The following is an 18,537-nucleotide window of genomic DNA, read 5'->3' as shown; positions in this document are numbered from 1 at the left end:
CCCAGGATGAAGGCGTCGTCGACGATGCTGTCGTCGTCAACACTGTCGTCGTCGACGTTGAAACAGTTTTTAGCGCTGAAGAGACCATCGACGCTGTCGTCGTAGTCAAGACCAGCGGCTGCTTCCTGGTGACAGGAAGATCCTTGCCAGACACTGAGGTTTTGCCCTCTGAGGACTTTTTGGAAGTCTTCTTAGGAGGGGTGTCTGAGGGGCTAGGGGAAGTAACCCTTGGCCTCTTCAAGGAGAAATGCGAAGTACCAGAAACACTCTCACCGTCTGACACCAAGTCGTCTGTTCTGTTCTTCAGCCTGTTTAGCCAGAGTAGAAGGCGTCCTTCTCGGTCCTTGAGGGTCTTGTTTGAGAAGGTCCTACATATTTTGCAGTCCTTGGCTTGATGTTGAGGGTAGAGGCAATATAAACAGGTTTCATGTTTATCCTCTACATGGAGACTTTTCTTCCCACAAGAGGAACAGGCTCTAAAGAGACCTTTTTTCTGGCTATCAGCCATAATGATAGAAGTTGAATAAATTCGTTTTTTTGAAGTAAGAAGAAAGATTCCTGAGGAGATCTCAGGTGGAGACTCCCTAGCACAACGTGCGGTAGAAAATCTGAGAGACTTGGGCTCCTGACAGGAAGGTTCTAGAAGGAGGTGGTAGCTGATTGGTTGGTTTTCTTTACTTTGGTCCTTTTTACAAAAGGACACAGATAGGCCACCAAGGTGGGACCCTTGGGCCTACTCTGTTTTGGTCCTTTTTACAAAAGGACGTGGATAGGACACTAAGGTGAGATCCTTAGGCCTATTCTTTTCTATGTATGTCTATAGGACATTACTATTTTATATACTGAAGGCTCCCGTCTCGACGACGGGGAATGATTCAGGCATGTGAATCTATGAAAGACACCCAAATACTGGATAACCATACAGTCTTTCTTTTTTGGCAATGTGTTCCTTGAGAGTGAGGTTTATGTGCAGGGTGAATCTAAACGACTTGTCATTCCGAAAAAGCTGGGGGTCCAATACTGTCAAGGTTCATGGTAATTAGTCAGGTTTGTACTGTATTTTGTTGATTTTTCTAAACAAATGACAGAAATACGGTCTTGGTTGGATTGAGCTTCAGGTAGGCACTGGACATCCAGGTCTGGATGATGTGCAACCATTGTTTGAGCCGTTGGCTGTCTGAAGCAGAGGAGGCTTTCAGGTGTACTATCAGCATATTGGTGGACCATGATACTGTTATCTGTGAGTAGGGCATCACGCAGCTCCATGAAAAGGCTGGCAATGAGAGGAGACAGTATTAAGCCCTAGGAAAATCCACAGGTGATAAGGATTTTTTGTGACCAGGAGGAGCTAATTTAAAAAATGGGGTTAGTTGGAATGGTAGGGGTAGAACCAGTGGAAGACATTGCCAGCGATTCGCATTCATGACACCAGGGTGCGTATGATGGTGGGACGCTGGACTGTGCTGAGAGCATCTGAGAGTTCCAGCAATATCAGGAGGCAGGGGTCATCCCCATCTGTGGTCAAGAGAACATCGTCTTTAATGTGTATGTTTGTGGTCTCTATGCTGCAGTGCAATCTGAAGTCAGACTGGTAGTTGTGCAGGAGATCGTTAACACTGTTGTGATCTTGGAGCTGAACAAAGACTCCCTTTACAATGATATTGCTAATAAGTGGTAGGTAAGTGATGGGCCAGTAGTTGTAGATGTCATCAGAGTATAGAGTAGGTTTCTTTAGAAGTGGGATCATCTGGCCTGAATTCAGAGACTCTGGAAATATGCCTTGAGTGTGAGAGGCAATGACAATGGTAAGCAGGGGTAAGAGAGCATTCACATGGAGAGCTTTGATTAAGGATGATGGTAAGACATCAGGGTTTTATTGGTTCCTTATTATTTGCTAGAATTTTTGGGCTTTGTTTTTCATGTTATTGGATTATATGCTCCAGTCCAACTGGCTGCGTGCAAAATCGATTGGGGCACTGCCCGATCCTGGTAAAGAGTCAGAGTTGCCCACAGAGGCAGAGCATGGAAGTAGAGAAAGGCAGGGTGCAAGTTAGTCCATACATGGGGTGATGGGACATTGGTGCGCAAGGATAAGCAGGCACTAGGCTTATATAGGAATTTCATGTTGTTGTGTCCTAAACCAGGATTACAATTGAAATATAGATCACCCTGCTTAATATGTTAATTAAGAGCTGCACTGAAACTCTGAAGTTGTAAACATTTTGTTGTGACATTGTGGAAACAAAAACCATACATGTTAATAAAACTATGTTTAAAAAAAAAGGATGACAGTAAGACATTTTCATAAGAAATGGTTTTGAGAGAGGTGAGTACGTCAGCATGATTTAGGAGAGATAGGGCTTTGAAGGGTGACTATTGCGGGAGTCTACAGGAAGTGGTGGAGGAAGAAATGAAGCAGACTGGGTGTTATTGATGTGCTATGTGATCTGTATTTTATCACTGAAAAAGAGGTGGATGAGACTGCACTTTTCTATGGAGTGAGGAATGGGAATAGGGGTTGGAAGGTTTTGATGCAGTGTCTGACTGCCTTGAACAGCATCTACTTCTGTTGGTGGCTTCTTTGATGATGGTATAGTACTTTGCTATGTGGCTGACTGTGTGTGTGTGATGTAGCAGGCTGTGTGTTGAGTAGAGGGACTCAGGTTTATTGTCAGCAAGGTCCTTCAAGTAGGTGGTTGCTGAAGTCTTTGGCTTGCACTTGTGGGTTGTAACTGGGGTGTGGATTTTCACACACTTTTCCAAAAAAGTGTTGAATTTATTTAGAAAGGTGTAGCTGTCGGACCTGGGGTTGACAGGGTCAAAGAGAGGAATTGAAGGAAAACAAGTTACTTACCTTAGATATCGCCTTATCTAGTAGAGACTCCATTTAGCCGCAGATACCTTACCTTAGAATTTTCCCAGGCGTCAGACTGGATCTGCAAGATTTTTCGTGACCAGTACCCCCGTGCACTGGTAGGTGGAGTTGATAGGCTCAGTCGTCAGCATTATCCGCACTGGAAATTACGCTGCAGTACCTATATAGGCACCACTCAGGCGCGCGGACATCAGTTACTTTTCACAACTTATTGCGCCAGAAGCGCGGAGTCAAGAACACTGACCATAGGTGTGTAAAAACTAGGGACCTGAAAGGGGCCAACCCTGCCATTATAAATCCGTTCATAAAGCAGGGAGGATGGGTGGGTCGGTGAGGAATCTGAGGCTAAATATAGTCTCTACCACATAAGATGTTACCAAAGGTAAGTAACTTGTTCATCTGATAGAGACTTATAGCCGCAGATTCCTTACCTTAGAATAGATACCCAAGTAATACAATCCCCGGAGGTAGGTCTGTGAACCATTTTCAAATGAGAAAGTCCTGCAGGACCAAACTGGCAATGTGCCCATACCTGCGGACCTGACTGTCCAGACAGTAATATTTGGTGAATGTGTGCAGGGAAGCCCACATTGCTACCTGCCAGATAGCCAGGCCCGATACTTTGCATGCTAAAGCAGTGGTGGATGCTTTATCTCTGGTGGAAGGAGCCCGCAAACCTTCAGGAGATTGCTTCTTGGCCAATGCGTAGCAGATTTTGATGAAGAGCACGACCCATCTGGAGATGGTTCACTTCTGCACAACCCGACCTTTCTTTGCACTAACATACCCCATGAAGAGTTTGTCGTCCAACCGGAACTCTCATGTGCGGTCAAGGTAGAACAAAAACATTATTTTATTTTTGGGTTCAGAGAGTAGACTCGCTCCTCTTCCTTAGAGGGATGTGGAGGAGCATAAAAGGTATGCAAGCGTATTGATTGGCCTATATGATAAGTGGTGTCCACTTTTGGAAATAAGGAGGCCCTTGTGTGAAGCACTACCTTGTCAGGATAGACTGAGAGGTAAGGCGGCTTAGATTACCTACTCTTCAGTTCACTTACTCTGCTGGAAGATGTAATTGCCAAAAGGAAGGCTGTTTTCAAGGTGAGAAATTTGAGGGGACAATTGTGTGGAGGCTCAAAAGGAGGGCACAAAAAGTTACAATTAAGTTAAGGTCCCACTGAGGCATAATAAATGGTGAAGGAGGGAAGAGATGAGTAAGACACTTGAGGAATCTATGTACAATAAGGGACTTGAACAAAGTGGGTGGATCAGGCAACCCAATGAAAGCAAAAAGTGACAGAGAAATAGCCCTTAAGAGTGCACAAAGCAGAGCCCTGCTGGGCAAGAGAAAGAATAAAAACCAGAACCTCAGAAAGATAGGCAGAAAAGGGATCAACAGATTTTTCTGCACACCATGCCACAACATTTTTTCCAATGGCAGGCTTACACAGTCTTGGTAGAGGGACGCCTAGCGGCCAAGATGACATTACAGATTTTGGGAAGAAGGTTGAAAGCTGTCAACGGTTGCTGCTCAATCTCCATGCAAGAAGGCGGAGAGTTAACAGGTTCAGATGGAGAACGCTCCCTTGCTGCTGCGACAGAAGATACTCAAGAAGGAGCAGCCTGATCGGAGGAATAATTGGCATGCTCAAAAGGTCGGTAAACCAAACTCTCCATGCCCAGTCCGGAGCCACAAGGATGAATTGGGCCCAGTCGTTCTTGATCGTCTTGAGAACTCTGGGAAGGAGTGGTATGTGCGGAAAGGGGAACTGGAGGCCTGAGCTCCATTTAAGACGAAAAGCGCTCTCCGAGAGAGTGCAGCCTCGGAAACACCAGTGCGCTAAACTAATGACATTGCACAGTCTCTGCAGTGGCAAACAGATCTAACCAAGGCTCTCCTCACTGCTGTAAGAGACATTGCACCACCTCCGGATGTAAACGCCATTTGTGGTCTGCTAAGCATCTTCAACTGAGTTAGTCCACTCTGACATTCAGAGTCCCTGCTAGATGTTGAACCACTAGAGAAATGTCCTGGTTTTCCAGTCGTGTTCAGGGGCGCAGGGCCTCTTGGCAAAGGGTCCACGACTCCACCCTTTCTTGTTTGTTGCAGTACCACATGGCGGTGGAGTTGTCCATAAACATTTGTACCAGCCTTGCCTTGATGGAGGCTTTCAATGCCAGTCGGTTTGCCTGGAGTTCTAGCATGTTTATGTGGCTGCTCCATCCCAGGAGTGATGGATCTGTCACAACTGAGACCTAATTGAGGAGGTGAGAGCGGTTGGCCAATGACCCAATTGCGGTTTGTGAGACACCACTGCAGATCGTTCGCATTTCCCTCCGAGATCTGTACCAGGTCAGAGATATTCCCCAGATGTTGCACCCACTGGAACTTCAGGACCCACTGCAGAGCCCGCATATGCCACCTGGCATGTGTCACTAGCAGGATGCCATGAGGCCCAGCAGCCTCAGAGTCAGTCTCACAGAATCCCAGGATAGCGGCTGAAATATAAATATTATAGCTGGAATATCCTGGACTTGCCGCTCGGGAGGATAAGCCCGACACTGCACTGTATCTTGAACAGCTCCGATGAAAGGAAGCATCTGCGTCTGTCCTCCGAAGATGAGCCACAACCACTGCATCATCTTGATGAACACCTGAGGGGCACTGGTAAGGCCACAAAAAAAGCGCAGTGAACTGAAAGTGCTTGTGGTCTACCGTAAACCGCAGATAGTGCCGGTGGGCAGACAGGATGGGAATATGAAAATAAGCATCCTGCAAGTCCAACCATACCATCCAGTCTCCTGGGACCAGGGCAGATAAGACCGGAGCTAACATGAGCATTTTGAATTTCTCCTTTTTCAGGAAGAGGTTGAGAGTTAGGAGATCGAGGCTAGAGCAAAGGCCCTTGTCCTTTTTGGGAACCAGAAAGTTGAGGGAATAACAACCACAGCCTACTTCTGGCACCGGTACCATCTCTATGGCTCCCTAGTCTAAGAGAGCCGAGACCTCTTCGCTGAGAAGGGACAGATGATCCTCCGTCAGCCGGTCGAGAGATGGTGGTATGTGGGAAGGGGTAGACTCGAAGGGGAGGGAGTAGCACCTTAAGACAATCTGCAAAACCCATCGGTCCGATGTTATGGACTGCCAGTGGGGTAGGTGATGGTGAATCCTACCGAAAACTGGGTGCCCGTGGTGGTAAAGGGCAGACTAGGAGGGTTTGGAGGCTGTTGCAACAGGGGGGTGGCAGATTGACCAGACTGCTGGCCACTTAACCCACAAGGTCTGTGGGTACTGTGCCTTTGGCCACACAGAGGCTGGGAGCCTGCGCGGCGCTGTGGTTGGCAGGCATTGGCACGGCTGGGAAGCCCTTCTGTAGCCACAAAAGGAGGAAAGGCAGGATGAGGTGGATGTGGGGCAGCAGAGAGGCATAAGGACTTCGACACAACACAAGAATCCTTAAGGCACTCGAGCGCTGAATCTGCCTTCTCTCCAAAGAGACGGATGCCATCGAAGGGCATGTCCATAAGGGAAGCTTGGAAATCCCCTGAAAAGCCAGTCAGTCTCAGACAAGCATGGCTCCTAAGGGCCGCTGTCGTGTAAACCGTTCTGCCCAGCAAGTCAGATGTGTCGAATCCACATTGAATAATGAGCTTTGCCACATCTCTCCCGTCGGGGACAGCTTGAAAGAGTACAGCCTGGGCCTCCTCCAGGACCTTTGCTCAACCGTTTCCCACAAAGTGTCGGAATAACGGTCCAAAAGGCATGTAGTATTCATGGACTGCAAGGCCAGGCTGGTGGAAGAAAACATCTTTTTACCAAATGAGTCCAGCGTTTTAGATTCCTAAACCGGGGGAGCGGCAGGGAAAGCGCCTTGGGAGGTGAAGGCTTGGACAACCAAGCTCTCATAGGTAGGTTGTTGCGTGAGGAAGTTTGGGTACCCAGGAGCGGGACGTGGCGGCAGACAACTGTCCTATTGCCAGGAGACCCAGTGCTGGGTTTGGACCAGGTACCCAACAGGACATCAGTGAGGGCGTCATTGAATGGGAGTAAGGGTTCCGACATGGAGACTCCTGGTTGCAGCACCTCGGTCAAGAGATTAGTCTTGTCTGCCACCGTGGGTAGCTGAAAGTTAAGGACCTCAGCACCACCATCATGTGAGAAGCTTCCTCCTCTGTAGCCATGGTGGGGGGAGTAAGCATGCCAGCATCTGGAGATATATCCAGGCCGCTGGCCGAACCCAGAGCCTAACACCAGTCCATACTCTGTTCTTCCTCATAGAGCCACCACATATTCTAAAAGGTCCAGCGACCCCTCCCAGTCTTCCCGTAGGCATGGCTGCTAATAATTAGGCACAGGTCCCATCTAGGAGGCAAGGATCCTGCTGGCGTCAGAGTCTAGCGACACCCCCTGGCTCCATGTCAGTTGGGGATGACGCTGCCTGGAGTATCGGCATCTGGACCGGCGCCGGGAAAAGTCGAGATGGCATGACCGGGGTTGGTCCAGACCCAGGAATGGATACCTGGGGGGCCCACCAGAGCCGGGGCTGGAGACGCCAGTGAGGTACCAGATTAGGCCTCTTCTGACCCCGCGGGGCCCAAAGGCGTGTCGAAGTGGTTATGTCGCCCAAATATGAGGTGAATGGTTTCATAGAACTCTTTGAATTGGGCGGAGAGTCTCAGGCCTTCGGATTTGGGGGAGGCACGGAGTCGGCCCAGGCGCCGGTTCCGGAGAATGAGGCCTGGATTGCCATGGCTCCCTCGTCTCGTCGGCTGAAGACTTCTTGCTCCTCCTACCTGACTGTCCCGACGACTTTGAATGGGAAGATGAGGATTTTGGGCTCCACGAACGATTCCGAGACCTTCCCCTTGACCGGGATCTCATCTTCCGCAGAATCTCATGCCGAGCCTCTTGCAGCTTCCAAGACCGCTCCCTCAAAGCCTTCGAAGCAATGTGCAAATCTGGTGCCAATATGCGCCTTTTAACTTCAGGTGGAGACAGGAATTTATGTATTAGAGATACAGCCCAGCAGTTTGGGCAGGACACTCCCTTTTGGCGTCTGCCTGTATTGGTGTAACTCAGTATGCAACACGGTGGAATACAAATTAATTACCAGTGGTTATGATTAGTTTCAGTATCTTATTCGTTTTATGTGTTACATAAATAGTGGCTTTTGCATGGGCTGATATCAGACTGGCCTGCATTTCATGTTTTTATTTAGCCATAATGGGGTAAGATTTAATTTACTGCTGTAATGTTAAGCATCTATTGTTGCAAACTGTTTCTCTTCTTCTCTAGATTTTGGTTTCTCTGGAGGGAACTGATAATTCTGTGACATGCTAAACATTTTATTAAATGTGGAGTGGTTTTAAGGTAAACCTTGACCTCACCTGAACATCTCCGGTTGAAAAATAGTGCAGGGTTGATGCTTACATTATAAATAATTGCTCCCTTTGCCATCCATGATCTATAGAGAAAAGGGCAAATACGTTATGTAAACTTGTGCTGTAATGTAAAAGAGAAATCAACTCAATCCCCTATTGTTCCAATGGCATTTAATCCAACGAGCGCATTCTGTGTATAATGGATAAACAGCTGTCAAAATAAGAACAGGTATATCCTTTGGTATCATCTCCAGACCTCCTAAGTCTGTCTTTCACTATGGTAGGATTAAGTTTATCCTTCCATGCTCTACCAGAATCATCTCATTGCAGGCCTTCATTTTTGGAAGCAATGTACTCATCCAAAAACATTGCTTGGTTTCTTTTAGCCTTTCTCATTGAAACACTGATTTACAGTGCCATCTATAAATAATGATATCATCAAACCATGGAAAGCATATGTAGCCAATAAATCATTATATTGACAGTGAAATCAGTGATCATGACTTTGGCTATGAGCTAAGTGGCCATGACTTTGATCTTGCACGTTTAAGTGGCAATCATGTAGAATATAAATGGAATGATAGGGCTCCTTCTTAGGGCTGCTGCAGGGCACAGAGCATTTGGGCAATCAGTGCTATAGTAAGTAGTACAAATATCCACCTGAGGCGTGCCTCAGCAGGTAAAGATATGCTGAACCACGGCTGGGTGAAGGCGCCACTTGTGGCCGGCAAGATGAAACCGGCTTAAGATGTTGTCCCTGATGTTCAGCGAAATGGCCAGGCAGGGACAACCAGCCACAGCTCGTGCGCCATGTCCACAGGTTCAGTACTTTCTGACAGAAGAAGAGACCCCACTCCTCCATGCTTATTGACGCACCACATCGAGGTTGTATTGTCATCAAGTTCTCAAGAGACTGACCAACAGTGGGAGAAAGGCCTAGAGCACCAGCCAAATTGCCCTAAGTTTGAGCAAGATGATGGGCAATTTCTGCTCTTCAAGCCACCAAAGGCTTCTGATCTGCAGTTCTCCAAGATGCACACCCCACCTAAATGTGGATGAGTCTATCACCACAGAAGGACTTCCTTCAAGATAGATGCCCATATGTCGCCCACCAGCTTTGTGCCACCTCAGCATCCCTGGAGATCACAATAGGATCAGCCAGATCTCCTTGGTGTTGGAACCACTGTCTGCAGAGGCATCACTGGACAGCCCTCAGGTATGAGAATGCATGTGTGACCAGGATCTTGCAAGAAGCCAACAGACCAAGCAGGCAGGACCGTTAAGGCTGGAAGCTGAGCTCCAGTCTGAAATATCTGAGTCATAGCCTGAATGTTCCAGATCCTCTGTGGAGGAGGGAAAGCCTGGAGCAAAGTGGTTATCAAGTACTGTCCCTATGAACAGGAGGGTACCAGGTGAGACTTGGACATGACGATGGAAAAGCACAAGTAGAACAACAGAGAAATTGTAAACTACAACTGATGTAACACAATCTGTAGTAACGTGGCTTTGAGCAGCCAGTCATCCATGTAAGTGAGTATAGAGATCCCCTAATTACGAATAGCTATGAGGAAAGCAGCCAAGTAACATTTTCTAAGGGGATCAGTTCAAAGGATGAGCCCATGAGCTTTGAAAGAACAATTTTCAGCTTCTAGGGGGGAATAACGTTTTCTAATTGATGGGAAGTACATTTTCCAAGTAAGACAATAAGGTGTATCTTCATAGATGAGAAATGAAGCCCCAATTTATCCAGGTGGGGAAGATCTGGAAAAAACAGCTTTCCATTGGCAACTGGTGGGGTCTATATTTTTCTGTGTACCCTAAATACAGAATTCCTTGAAAAAGATTCAAAAGTCCATATTGAAGAAGTTCAAGAGTAAGGCTGCAAAACTCAAAAACTGTATGAGAGGGACTGGAAGTAAGGTGTATAGAAACATCCAATATCAATCAATCATAAGGGCATCTCCCTAATTCCTTGGAGGTAATATTTGAGGGTGAAGTCTGGACTTTTTTGTTGTTTTCGAGATGAAGAGGCCTATTTGCGTAAAACCACATTTGTAGATTCGTAGAACAATTAGTCTAAAACGTTAGTGCTTAGAACCCACTTGTGGTGCTCTAAGTAAGGTTTTAGTTTCGGAGTATGCTTGAGCTTTTTTGTACACCTAGGTTGACTGTTGTTACCGGTAGATTTCTGGCAATCAGCCTTTTCCAGATTGTTGTTCCTCCTGAGACAGATATTAGAATCATTTTCCTCTCTCTTTGTTCAGGTAATACATTTATGCTGTATCTTTGTTATGGATTAAAAAAAGATCAAGACTTGAGTGGTGGCAGAAAGGACCTGAGAGTCAGATGGACAGCCCGAGAATTCCAGGATATTCATGTAAAATGTGGAATCTGTCTACCAACATGTGCCCTGGACTTGTGTGGAGAAGTGTGGCTCAGGGGTTAGAGGCAGCAGACCCGGAAGCTGAGATCGGTCCTGGACCAGGGTTCAATTCCCCGCCTCGGCGGGGTCTTGGGCTAAAAATTCCACTGACTCGATAATTCTCGCCCCGTGCCTCCTCGACTCTCGGGTTCACACTCTGCGACTCTGGGCAATAGCTTGCTTAATCTCCACAACGGCCCCTCGCGGCGGGATGCCTGACTTTCACCTTGTGGATACCCTGATATCTCACAGGGGAATACCAGGACGGGTTCCCTAAGCAAGCGCCGGGAAACCCACTGCGGGTAGCTGTGCGCTATATAAGCTCAACTACATTTACATTTACTTGAAAGCAATCAGAAAGTGCTTCCCATTCCACCACGGAAGACATCTGAATATTGTTTGTTCCACAACGTATCACTGAAAGGGGCATGTTCTTCTTTTGGCACTGCCTTGGTATTGGCTAGATTGATTCATGTGTGTAGATGAACATGAGATATTTGGAAAATGCATAATCCCATGGAGCTCTCATATATAGGTGCACATGAAGTATTTGGAAAATGCATGATGTTGTAGAGCTCAGCAGTGAGGAAATATGGTAGACTGAAAAAAATGCATGGTTTTCAGAAGAGTTTGGCACTTCAGAACAACAGAAGCCTTGTAGGCATCTAACACTGCTCCCAGGTAATGGATGGAACTTAGTGGATGTGGGCTTAGCATGTGGACATGGAGGCCTACTGTTTGGGGAATGCGGACTGCCAGACAGTAATGAGGTAAGGCCTGTTGCTTTGATAAGCCATTCATTGAGATGTGGATAAACAAATATTTTGTCCCTTTCAAGTGAGCGACTACCACTGCCCTGCATTTAAAAAGTTCTGGGTGCTGATTTGTGTTCATATGGAGTGACCTTGTACTGGAAATGAACATTCGCTATTATAGATTTAAGATCTAAGCATGTCGAAGTAAGTGTTTCAGAAGTCTATGGTGCATATTCAGTTTACTCAGTGGAGCTTAAGACAGAACTGATGAAGTGCCATCACCTGGAATTTTTCTTTTTATATCCATTCTTTTTCTGCTTTCAATTCCAGAATGGTTCTGTATTTCTTTAGAACACGAAAGTAACAGGAATAATATCACAGTAACAGGAATAAATTCCCATTCCTTACTGAGATGCTGGGACATCTTTTGTGGCTTCTATCTCTAGGAGAATGCTGTCTAGTTGGTAGTGAGAAGTTTTCTGCAGTGGAATGGCCAACAAAAGTGACTTGAACTTGAGAGATTAGCACTTTGCCCAGTATTCAGCTCCCATCTGTCTCTTATGATCCACTGCCACGCTGCAACAAGGTCTGAGATGCCTCCGCCTATTGGTGAGGCTGAAGGAAGAGGGGGAAGAGAAGGTAATTGTTTTCCTCTTCAGAGGACTTTCCAGCAGACGGAGGTGGATGACCTCCTCTTCCTTTTTGGGGACATCTTTGTTAGAACACCTGCTTCCTTTGTTGTTGTGGCCGCAAAGGGCTTTCAACACTCTACTGGTAGTGATGCCTCTGATAATGTTTGTACTGCTGTCTTCTTAGTCTTTTCTCCTTTTTAAAACTACAGCTTTCATCAACTCAGCTTCAGTCTTCATGCGCTGCTGGTCATTGTCAGAGCGTGAGCTAAATAAAATGATGTGACTTCAGAATACACTGTTGAGCTTCCAGCTTCAATCCTTTAAGAGGAATCCAGGGTGACATGCTCACGGTACGTATATGACAATAACCATGAGCAGCTAGTTCTCCTATGTCCAGTGCTGCTGAAATGGTTAGGTTCAATAACAACCTGCCTTCATTAAGGGTTTCTTGAAAACTCTCCTTGTCCTCTGGGCAGGTTTTTCAGGGGATCTCATATTAAGCAGTCATAACTTCCTAACTGTTTAGTAGCATAGCCATTTTCATGAAATTAACAGCAGAGGTACCACATCATTTCCTCCCTACTGATTCCAGTTTCTTGCTCTGCTTGTCTGCAGGGACTGCAGAGGAAGAAGCAGTAGCATGTTGTCATCTAGCTGCTAAAACTAAAATGGAGTCTAGATACGCATCTAACCTTTAGCGGTCTATACTTCTTTTGCAGTCCAGAAAGAGACAGTTTCACTGTAATCACGTCAGAAACATTTGCACGCCCATTTCAATTAGTCCTGGAACAAACTGCAGCATGTGTCTAGCAATAGTTTACAAGTGCAGAGTCTCAACACTGACAGATGTAGAGTCCAGTGAAAGTTCCACATGAATGGAACACTTTGCTACTCCTCTCTCAAGCACTTTGACAAAAGAGCGGATGTCATCCATTGGAGAGTTGTGTGGCACTGGTGATCAAAAAGTTGGAATATGGCCATTTTACAGAAGAGGTAAATTAAGCTGACCAAGAAGGTTAAGGTTAGGTTAAGGTTAAAAACAAGTTTATTTAGACAGTTGTCCATAATCATTCTAAAAAATACATATTAATTAAAACCTTTCAATGAACCCCCCTCCTTACCACCCCATCCCCATGACCACAAAGATTTCAGACATGTATGAGCAGTGCATTATCTCCTGGTATGTCCTAAATTGCAGTGAGGGTACATTTGAGTTATGTTTCCATGAGAATTATGCCTTCAGATGATAAAATGACTTTTTGCAGGAGAAGGTGTATGCCTGAGCTCTGGTGTGTGCCCATAAGTCAGTGTTTTTGGATTCAAATTGTGTCCCCAAGACAAAGTGTACATTAGAGATGGGGTGGTTCTTGAAGCTGCAGTGCACCTTGGTGTGGGAGTCTGCTTCCAATTGTGGAATAGCCTACTCAGGCTCAGTAGAAGCCTTTAGTTGAGGTGTAAAAGGCCCAACGGTTGAAGAAGGCACAGAATGGTGAGATGGCCTAGGAGATAAACTGATATCTCTACAACAGGTGGCGTAACGTTTCTGAAGGGTGAGTAGATTCTCGCATATTCTGAATTGAAGCTGAGGAATCTAGAACATGCCTCATCTTTAACTTCCTTAGCCATCCTGACAGATGTAAAAATATTTTCTTCAACGTTGAACTGCGGCTGCACATTGATATTTCCTACAAAGTTGATATGCTGGGTACCTTCGAAGTTGAATCCTGTTTCGGTGGCGAACATGTCCTTGATGTTGAGCAGGTGACTGTCGTACCTGTTCTTCCTCAATCTGGAGTGTAATGATCCAGAGTGATGATGCAATTTCTTGAGTACTCTGAGGCAGCAGAAGCCCCTTCTTGTCTGCCTAAAGTCTCTAAGTCTCTGGTGTCTTGTACATATATATTCTCTGCTCCTGGCCAAGAAGAAAACAAGTTACTTACCTGTAACTTTGGTTCCCCAGTATTGGAAACTTTCATAGATTCCCATGCTTTGTATCATTCCCCGTCGTCGGAATGGGAGCTCCCATTCCGACGACGGGGAATGATACAACGCATGGGAATCTATGAAAGTTCCAATACTGGGGTTGGAAAACAAGTTACTTACCTGTAACTTTGGTTCCCCAGTATTGGTAACTTTCATAGATTCCCATGCTTTGTATCATTCCCCGTCGTCAGAATGGGAGCTCCCATTCCGACGACGGGGAATGATACAAAGCATGGGAATCTATGAAAGTTCCACTACTGGGGTAAGTCTGATCTTCTCTCTGTCCTTCAGGGTACATCTGGTGCTTATACTGATCAGAGAGATTAAGATCTGGCAGACACATGATGCAAAGGTCATGAGGGATCTGTGGAAATCTTTTTCCACAGAACATTTCTTTTCTGTCAGAAACGGTTTAACACCAAAAATGTTGATTAAGGTAGGACAACTGAAGCCTAGAAAGGATTTTTAAAGATGAAATAGTCGGGGGATCTTGGTACACCAGGATCCTTGCTTTAAGAACGAACTGACCTGGCTGTCATTGTTTGGGCCTGCTGGGTTAACAACTGTAAGGGATTTCTTACAGGCAGAGAGCCAGCTTTTCAGTCTCTAAAGTCAGTGGGCCATTCTATCTTCACTGTACTTGTTTTCTTTCATTTCTTCATTTTCTCTTTAAAAAAGGCATATGGAAAAGATTTGTCAGGTCACTTAAAACAAAATAAATAAATAATCGGCCAATATAGCCTATATGCAGACTTTCTAAAGTATTACTCATTTGAAAAAATAAGTTTTTCTACAGAAAGATTATGTATATTTGGTTATACTTTAAAAAAGCTGTCCAGGTTCCCGTGCATGGGTGAGACTATTGCTTATGATTATTGATGAAGGTGTTCTGGAAAAGAACTCTTTTAGAGTCTTGCACATATTTACATCCCAATGAAAATATAATTTTGTCTCTGCATAGTGCATCTACTGGAGCAGAAGGTTTACACTATTTCCTATTATGTTTTCTGGAATGTAGGATGTTTTAGAACATGTCAGATTGTGTATGAGAAGACGTTGCCCCTAATGTATGTAGGTCTGCAGGGTCTGATATTTTTTTTTAAACATCTGGTTGGTTTGCTATGTAGGGCTTGGTGTCCTAACAGAACTGAAATCTATTTTAGCACTAAAAGACAGTTAGTGCATATGTGATGATATGGAGAAAGAAGGCATATTGCATTAAAACCCCTTTAAACACCCTTTTTTGAATGGCTAAACCTGTTTCACATCAAAAAATGATACATCCCAGGTTTTACATGATCATTAACAATCTAATAAATGTATTGGCTTCGCTATAAAAAGAACACATTAAGTGAATATACATACATTGAAGGCACAGAGATTAAATGTAAAAACAATGTCTACCTTGCAATTGCTTTTCAACTCGTTTCAGCTCTTGTAAGATTGATAAAATCTCCTAAGGAAAAACAAATAATGTGTTAATTTTATTTGCATTATCGGCAAAATTGAATTTCTATTTGATGATGAAACTGATGATGCAAACACTAAACAATCTCATTCTGCCCTCAGGCTACGTCCAATTTTTTTTAAGTACAAAAAGTTGTTGATTACAATAGAATAAGAATTTATGTATCACAGTATACTGAATGTATACAAAATATATTTCACATAGGCTTTTCCTATTCCATGGACACCCACAGCTAGACTTGTGCGAAACAATTTCTACTTGTGTATGATTTTAGATTTTTCACAAGCAGAAATATTCTGCTGAAGTGAATAATAATTTAGTCATAAGCAAGGTCAGATCATACATTTCAAAAGGGGCCTACAATCTACAGCTCATCCTTTGTCATTCTATTTACATACTTGATTTGAGCAATCTTTGTAGCTCTATGTATGTTTTAACCATAATACAAAAACGGCTTGTCTCTTAAGCCAAGTGGCTATTGTTTTTAATTTGATCATTTCCTCTGTGTCCAGTTTGTAAAAATAAATTGACCCACTGATTCAGGTAGGCTTACACCCAGAGAATCCATAGATGTGTAATGTACAGAGCTCATGATCACTAAGGTAGGAAGGAACGGCCACACATATATGGTGTCATTAACAAAATTGATTCACTGGGAGGTGCTACTCTGCTAGAACGGACCCTCCTACCCAGTTTGTATAAACGTGCTTGTAAATAGCAGTTTTCTAGCACTTTCCATTTGGTAGTAAAAAAAACTGATTTATTTTGTCTTGCTATTACTATGATGTGATACACCTCAATAATTACTGCCTGCCTCTGGACAAGTAATTACAATCATTATCAGCCAACACGTTTCGTTTCGGATTTGCTTCCCTCAGCTTTTTTGAGGGGTTTCTTGGTTTTCAGTTAGCTTCAAAACGATCTTTCATCTAAGGCGTAATCTCATAGATCAGTCATTGTTAAAGTCACTTTCGTTCTGCGGTCCCTTTTATTTTCACAATTGGATTTCCTGTCTGATCTCTGCTAGAACTGCAATTAATGGACCAATGCAAATAAAATAAATTACATTTAAAAATGTATGATCAGGCAAACAAAATAGTTCCTTAACTCTCAAAACAATGACTTGGGAGATGCATTCTCCAACCTATTCTCCATCTGGAGAAACCAAACTCTTCCCTGCACATAACAAACGTTAGGTAATCAAATACAGTTATTACCAGAATGCTTTTTTTGCTACAACGAGAAACAGAATGAGGATATACCCCAATAGTAACCATGATAAATCATCACTAGTAGCTCAGAGACAAACAATGGCTAAGTGAAATCAAAACCAAAGCAAGCCAATCATCTTGGTGTAGAAAGTATAGTCAATGATGGCTTGCTATATGAACCTGCTGCACAACACCATCCCAGAAAAGTATTTAGGTCGAGGTAAGTAGAAATGGCATATGTGGCCACTAAAGCTTAAAATAATACCATGACTCATTCCTAGCAGGGAAAGGCATCGTACTGAAGTGTTAATGTAAAACATTTGGTCTCATTCACAATGGTAAACTTACACATGAGTAAATCTGCATATGTAAGTTTACTCTTACACTTTTTGAGTAACTCACTACCTTTGGCTACTTACCATTTATAAGCATAAAGTTACTCAAAAATGTTGACTTACATGTCTCTACCTCCTCAAACGGGGGTGGGGGAGGGCACATTTAAGAGTAAGTTATTACATCTAAAAAAGGAAAAAAGGGGCAGCGGTAAGACCAGCACCACAGATGGTAACCACTAATTCTGCTATACCCTCTCATCAAAAATTAGAAAAAAATAGAGGCAGGGAGTTAAAATAGAGTGCCTTATGAAATAATGTTAAATTAAAATAACTTAATTTTACTTTTTAACCATATATATGTTACATTGAATGTTAAAAAATCATATATTTTTAATTAATATTTAATTAAAGCAAATGTTACTTTTTTAATTTAACAACTAATTTTTATTATAACAATTGAAAAAAACTCAAATATATTTATACATAACTTTTGAAATGTGTAACATAATAAATCCACACTTCAATTTGGGTGGAATTTTTTCATAAAACTTCAAAAATTATTTGTATTTAATTTAAAATATTTATATTAATTTAATAAGTATGTAAAAGAAAGAGGTTAATAGTTTAAAGTTTCTGCTAGTAACTTTGCACATGTAGGTGGAGGTCTCTGCCACCGGGAGGGGGCTCTCCATATGGTGAAGTATAGGAAAAAAGTGTATATTTAATTGAAACTCTTCAAGTTAAAAAATGGTATAGATTTATTTGAATTTTAGAACAATATAAAACATTACAGCATAAGTAACAATTAAATGTAAATATAATTATTTCGAATATATGAAATTAAGTTCAAAGTATTTCTCTGAAGTTTATATTATAAACCAATTTCAGCAATACAAATATAGTTTTATTATGCATTAAAAAATATTTAAAATGATGCATCAAATTAAAAGCATTTTAATTTGAATTTAATAAAATGCATGATAAATTATTTTTTACATTTTGAAAAGGTTATTAATTTATGTTAGATTTAAATAGTGTTTGCATTTTTTTAAAACATTAAATTAACCATAATTATATTTTTAACCAGCTTAAATAATTTAACATTATTTCCTACATAGTTTTATTTTCAGTCCATACCTTCTTTATTTATGAAAGGTTGTTGCAGTACCAGTGGTAAAAATATATTCTGTGAATAAGAATGGGCTTACTCTTTGTGGGTGTGACGGTGGGAGTTTTGTGGGGGAGAACACACAAGAGAACCTGCAGCACAAGTGAGACAGCAACATGCAGCATGGGGGTGCAGTTATTTGGAAGGAGGGACACACGAGACTCACAAGAGGGAAGGAGCTGGAAACCACATGAAGTCTCATGGAGTACTTAGGCAGAAAGAAAAAAAGTAATTCCCTAAAAGTGAGAGGAAGAGAAGTCAGCCAATCAGAGATGGTATAAAGCCTGTGCTCCAGGAGAAGGGCAA

At 43.3% G+C, this 18,537-nt stretch overlaps 1 protein-coding gene across 5 annotated transcripts in view; it reads right to left on the bottom strand.

The window, feature by feature from the left end:
- The window catches only part of CEP170 (centrosomal protein 170), a 548,658-nt gene that overhangs the window by 35,193 nt on the left and 494,928 nt on the right, over positions 1-18,537 (bottom strand). For all 5 annotated transcript variants that reach the window (XM_078648584.1, XM_078648586.1, XM_078648587.1 and 2 more), the window contains one exon: positions 15,454-15,505. In XM_078648584.1, coding sequence (XP_078504710.1) covers positions 15,454-15,505 — 52 coding nt within the window. The remainder of the gene's footprint in view (positions 1-15,453; positions 15,506-18,537) is intronic.

This window comes from Lissotriton helveticus, chromosome 6, assembly GCF_964261635.1.
Source record: "Lissotriton helveticus chromosome 6, aLisHel1.1, whole genome shotgun sequence".
NCBI classification, from domain to species: domain Eukaryota; kingdom Metazoa; phylum Chordata; class Amphibia; order Caudata; family Salamandridae; genus Lissotriton; species Lissotriton helveticus.
This window is presented reverse-complemented; position numbering and strand designations above follow the sequence as displayed.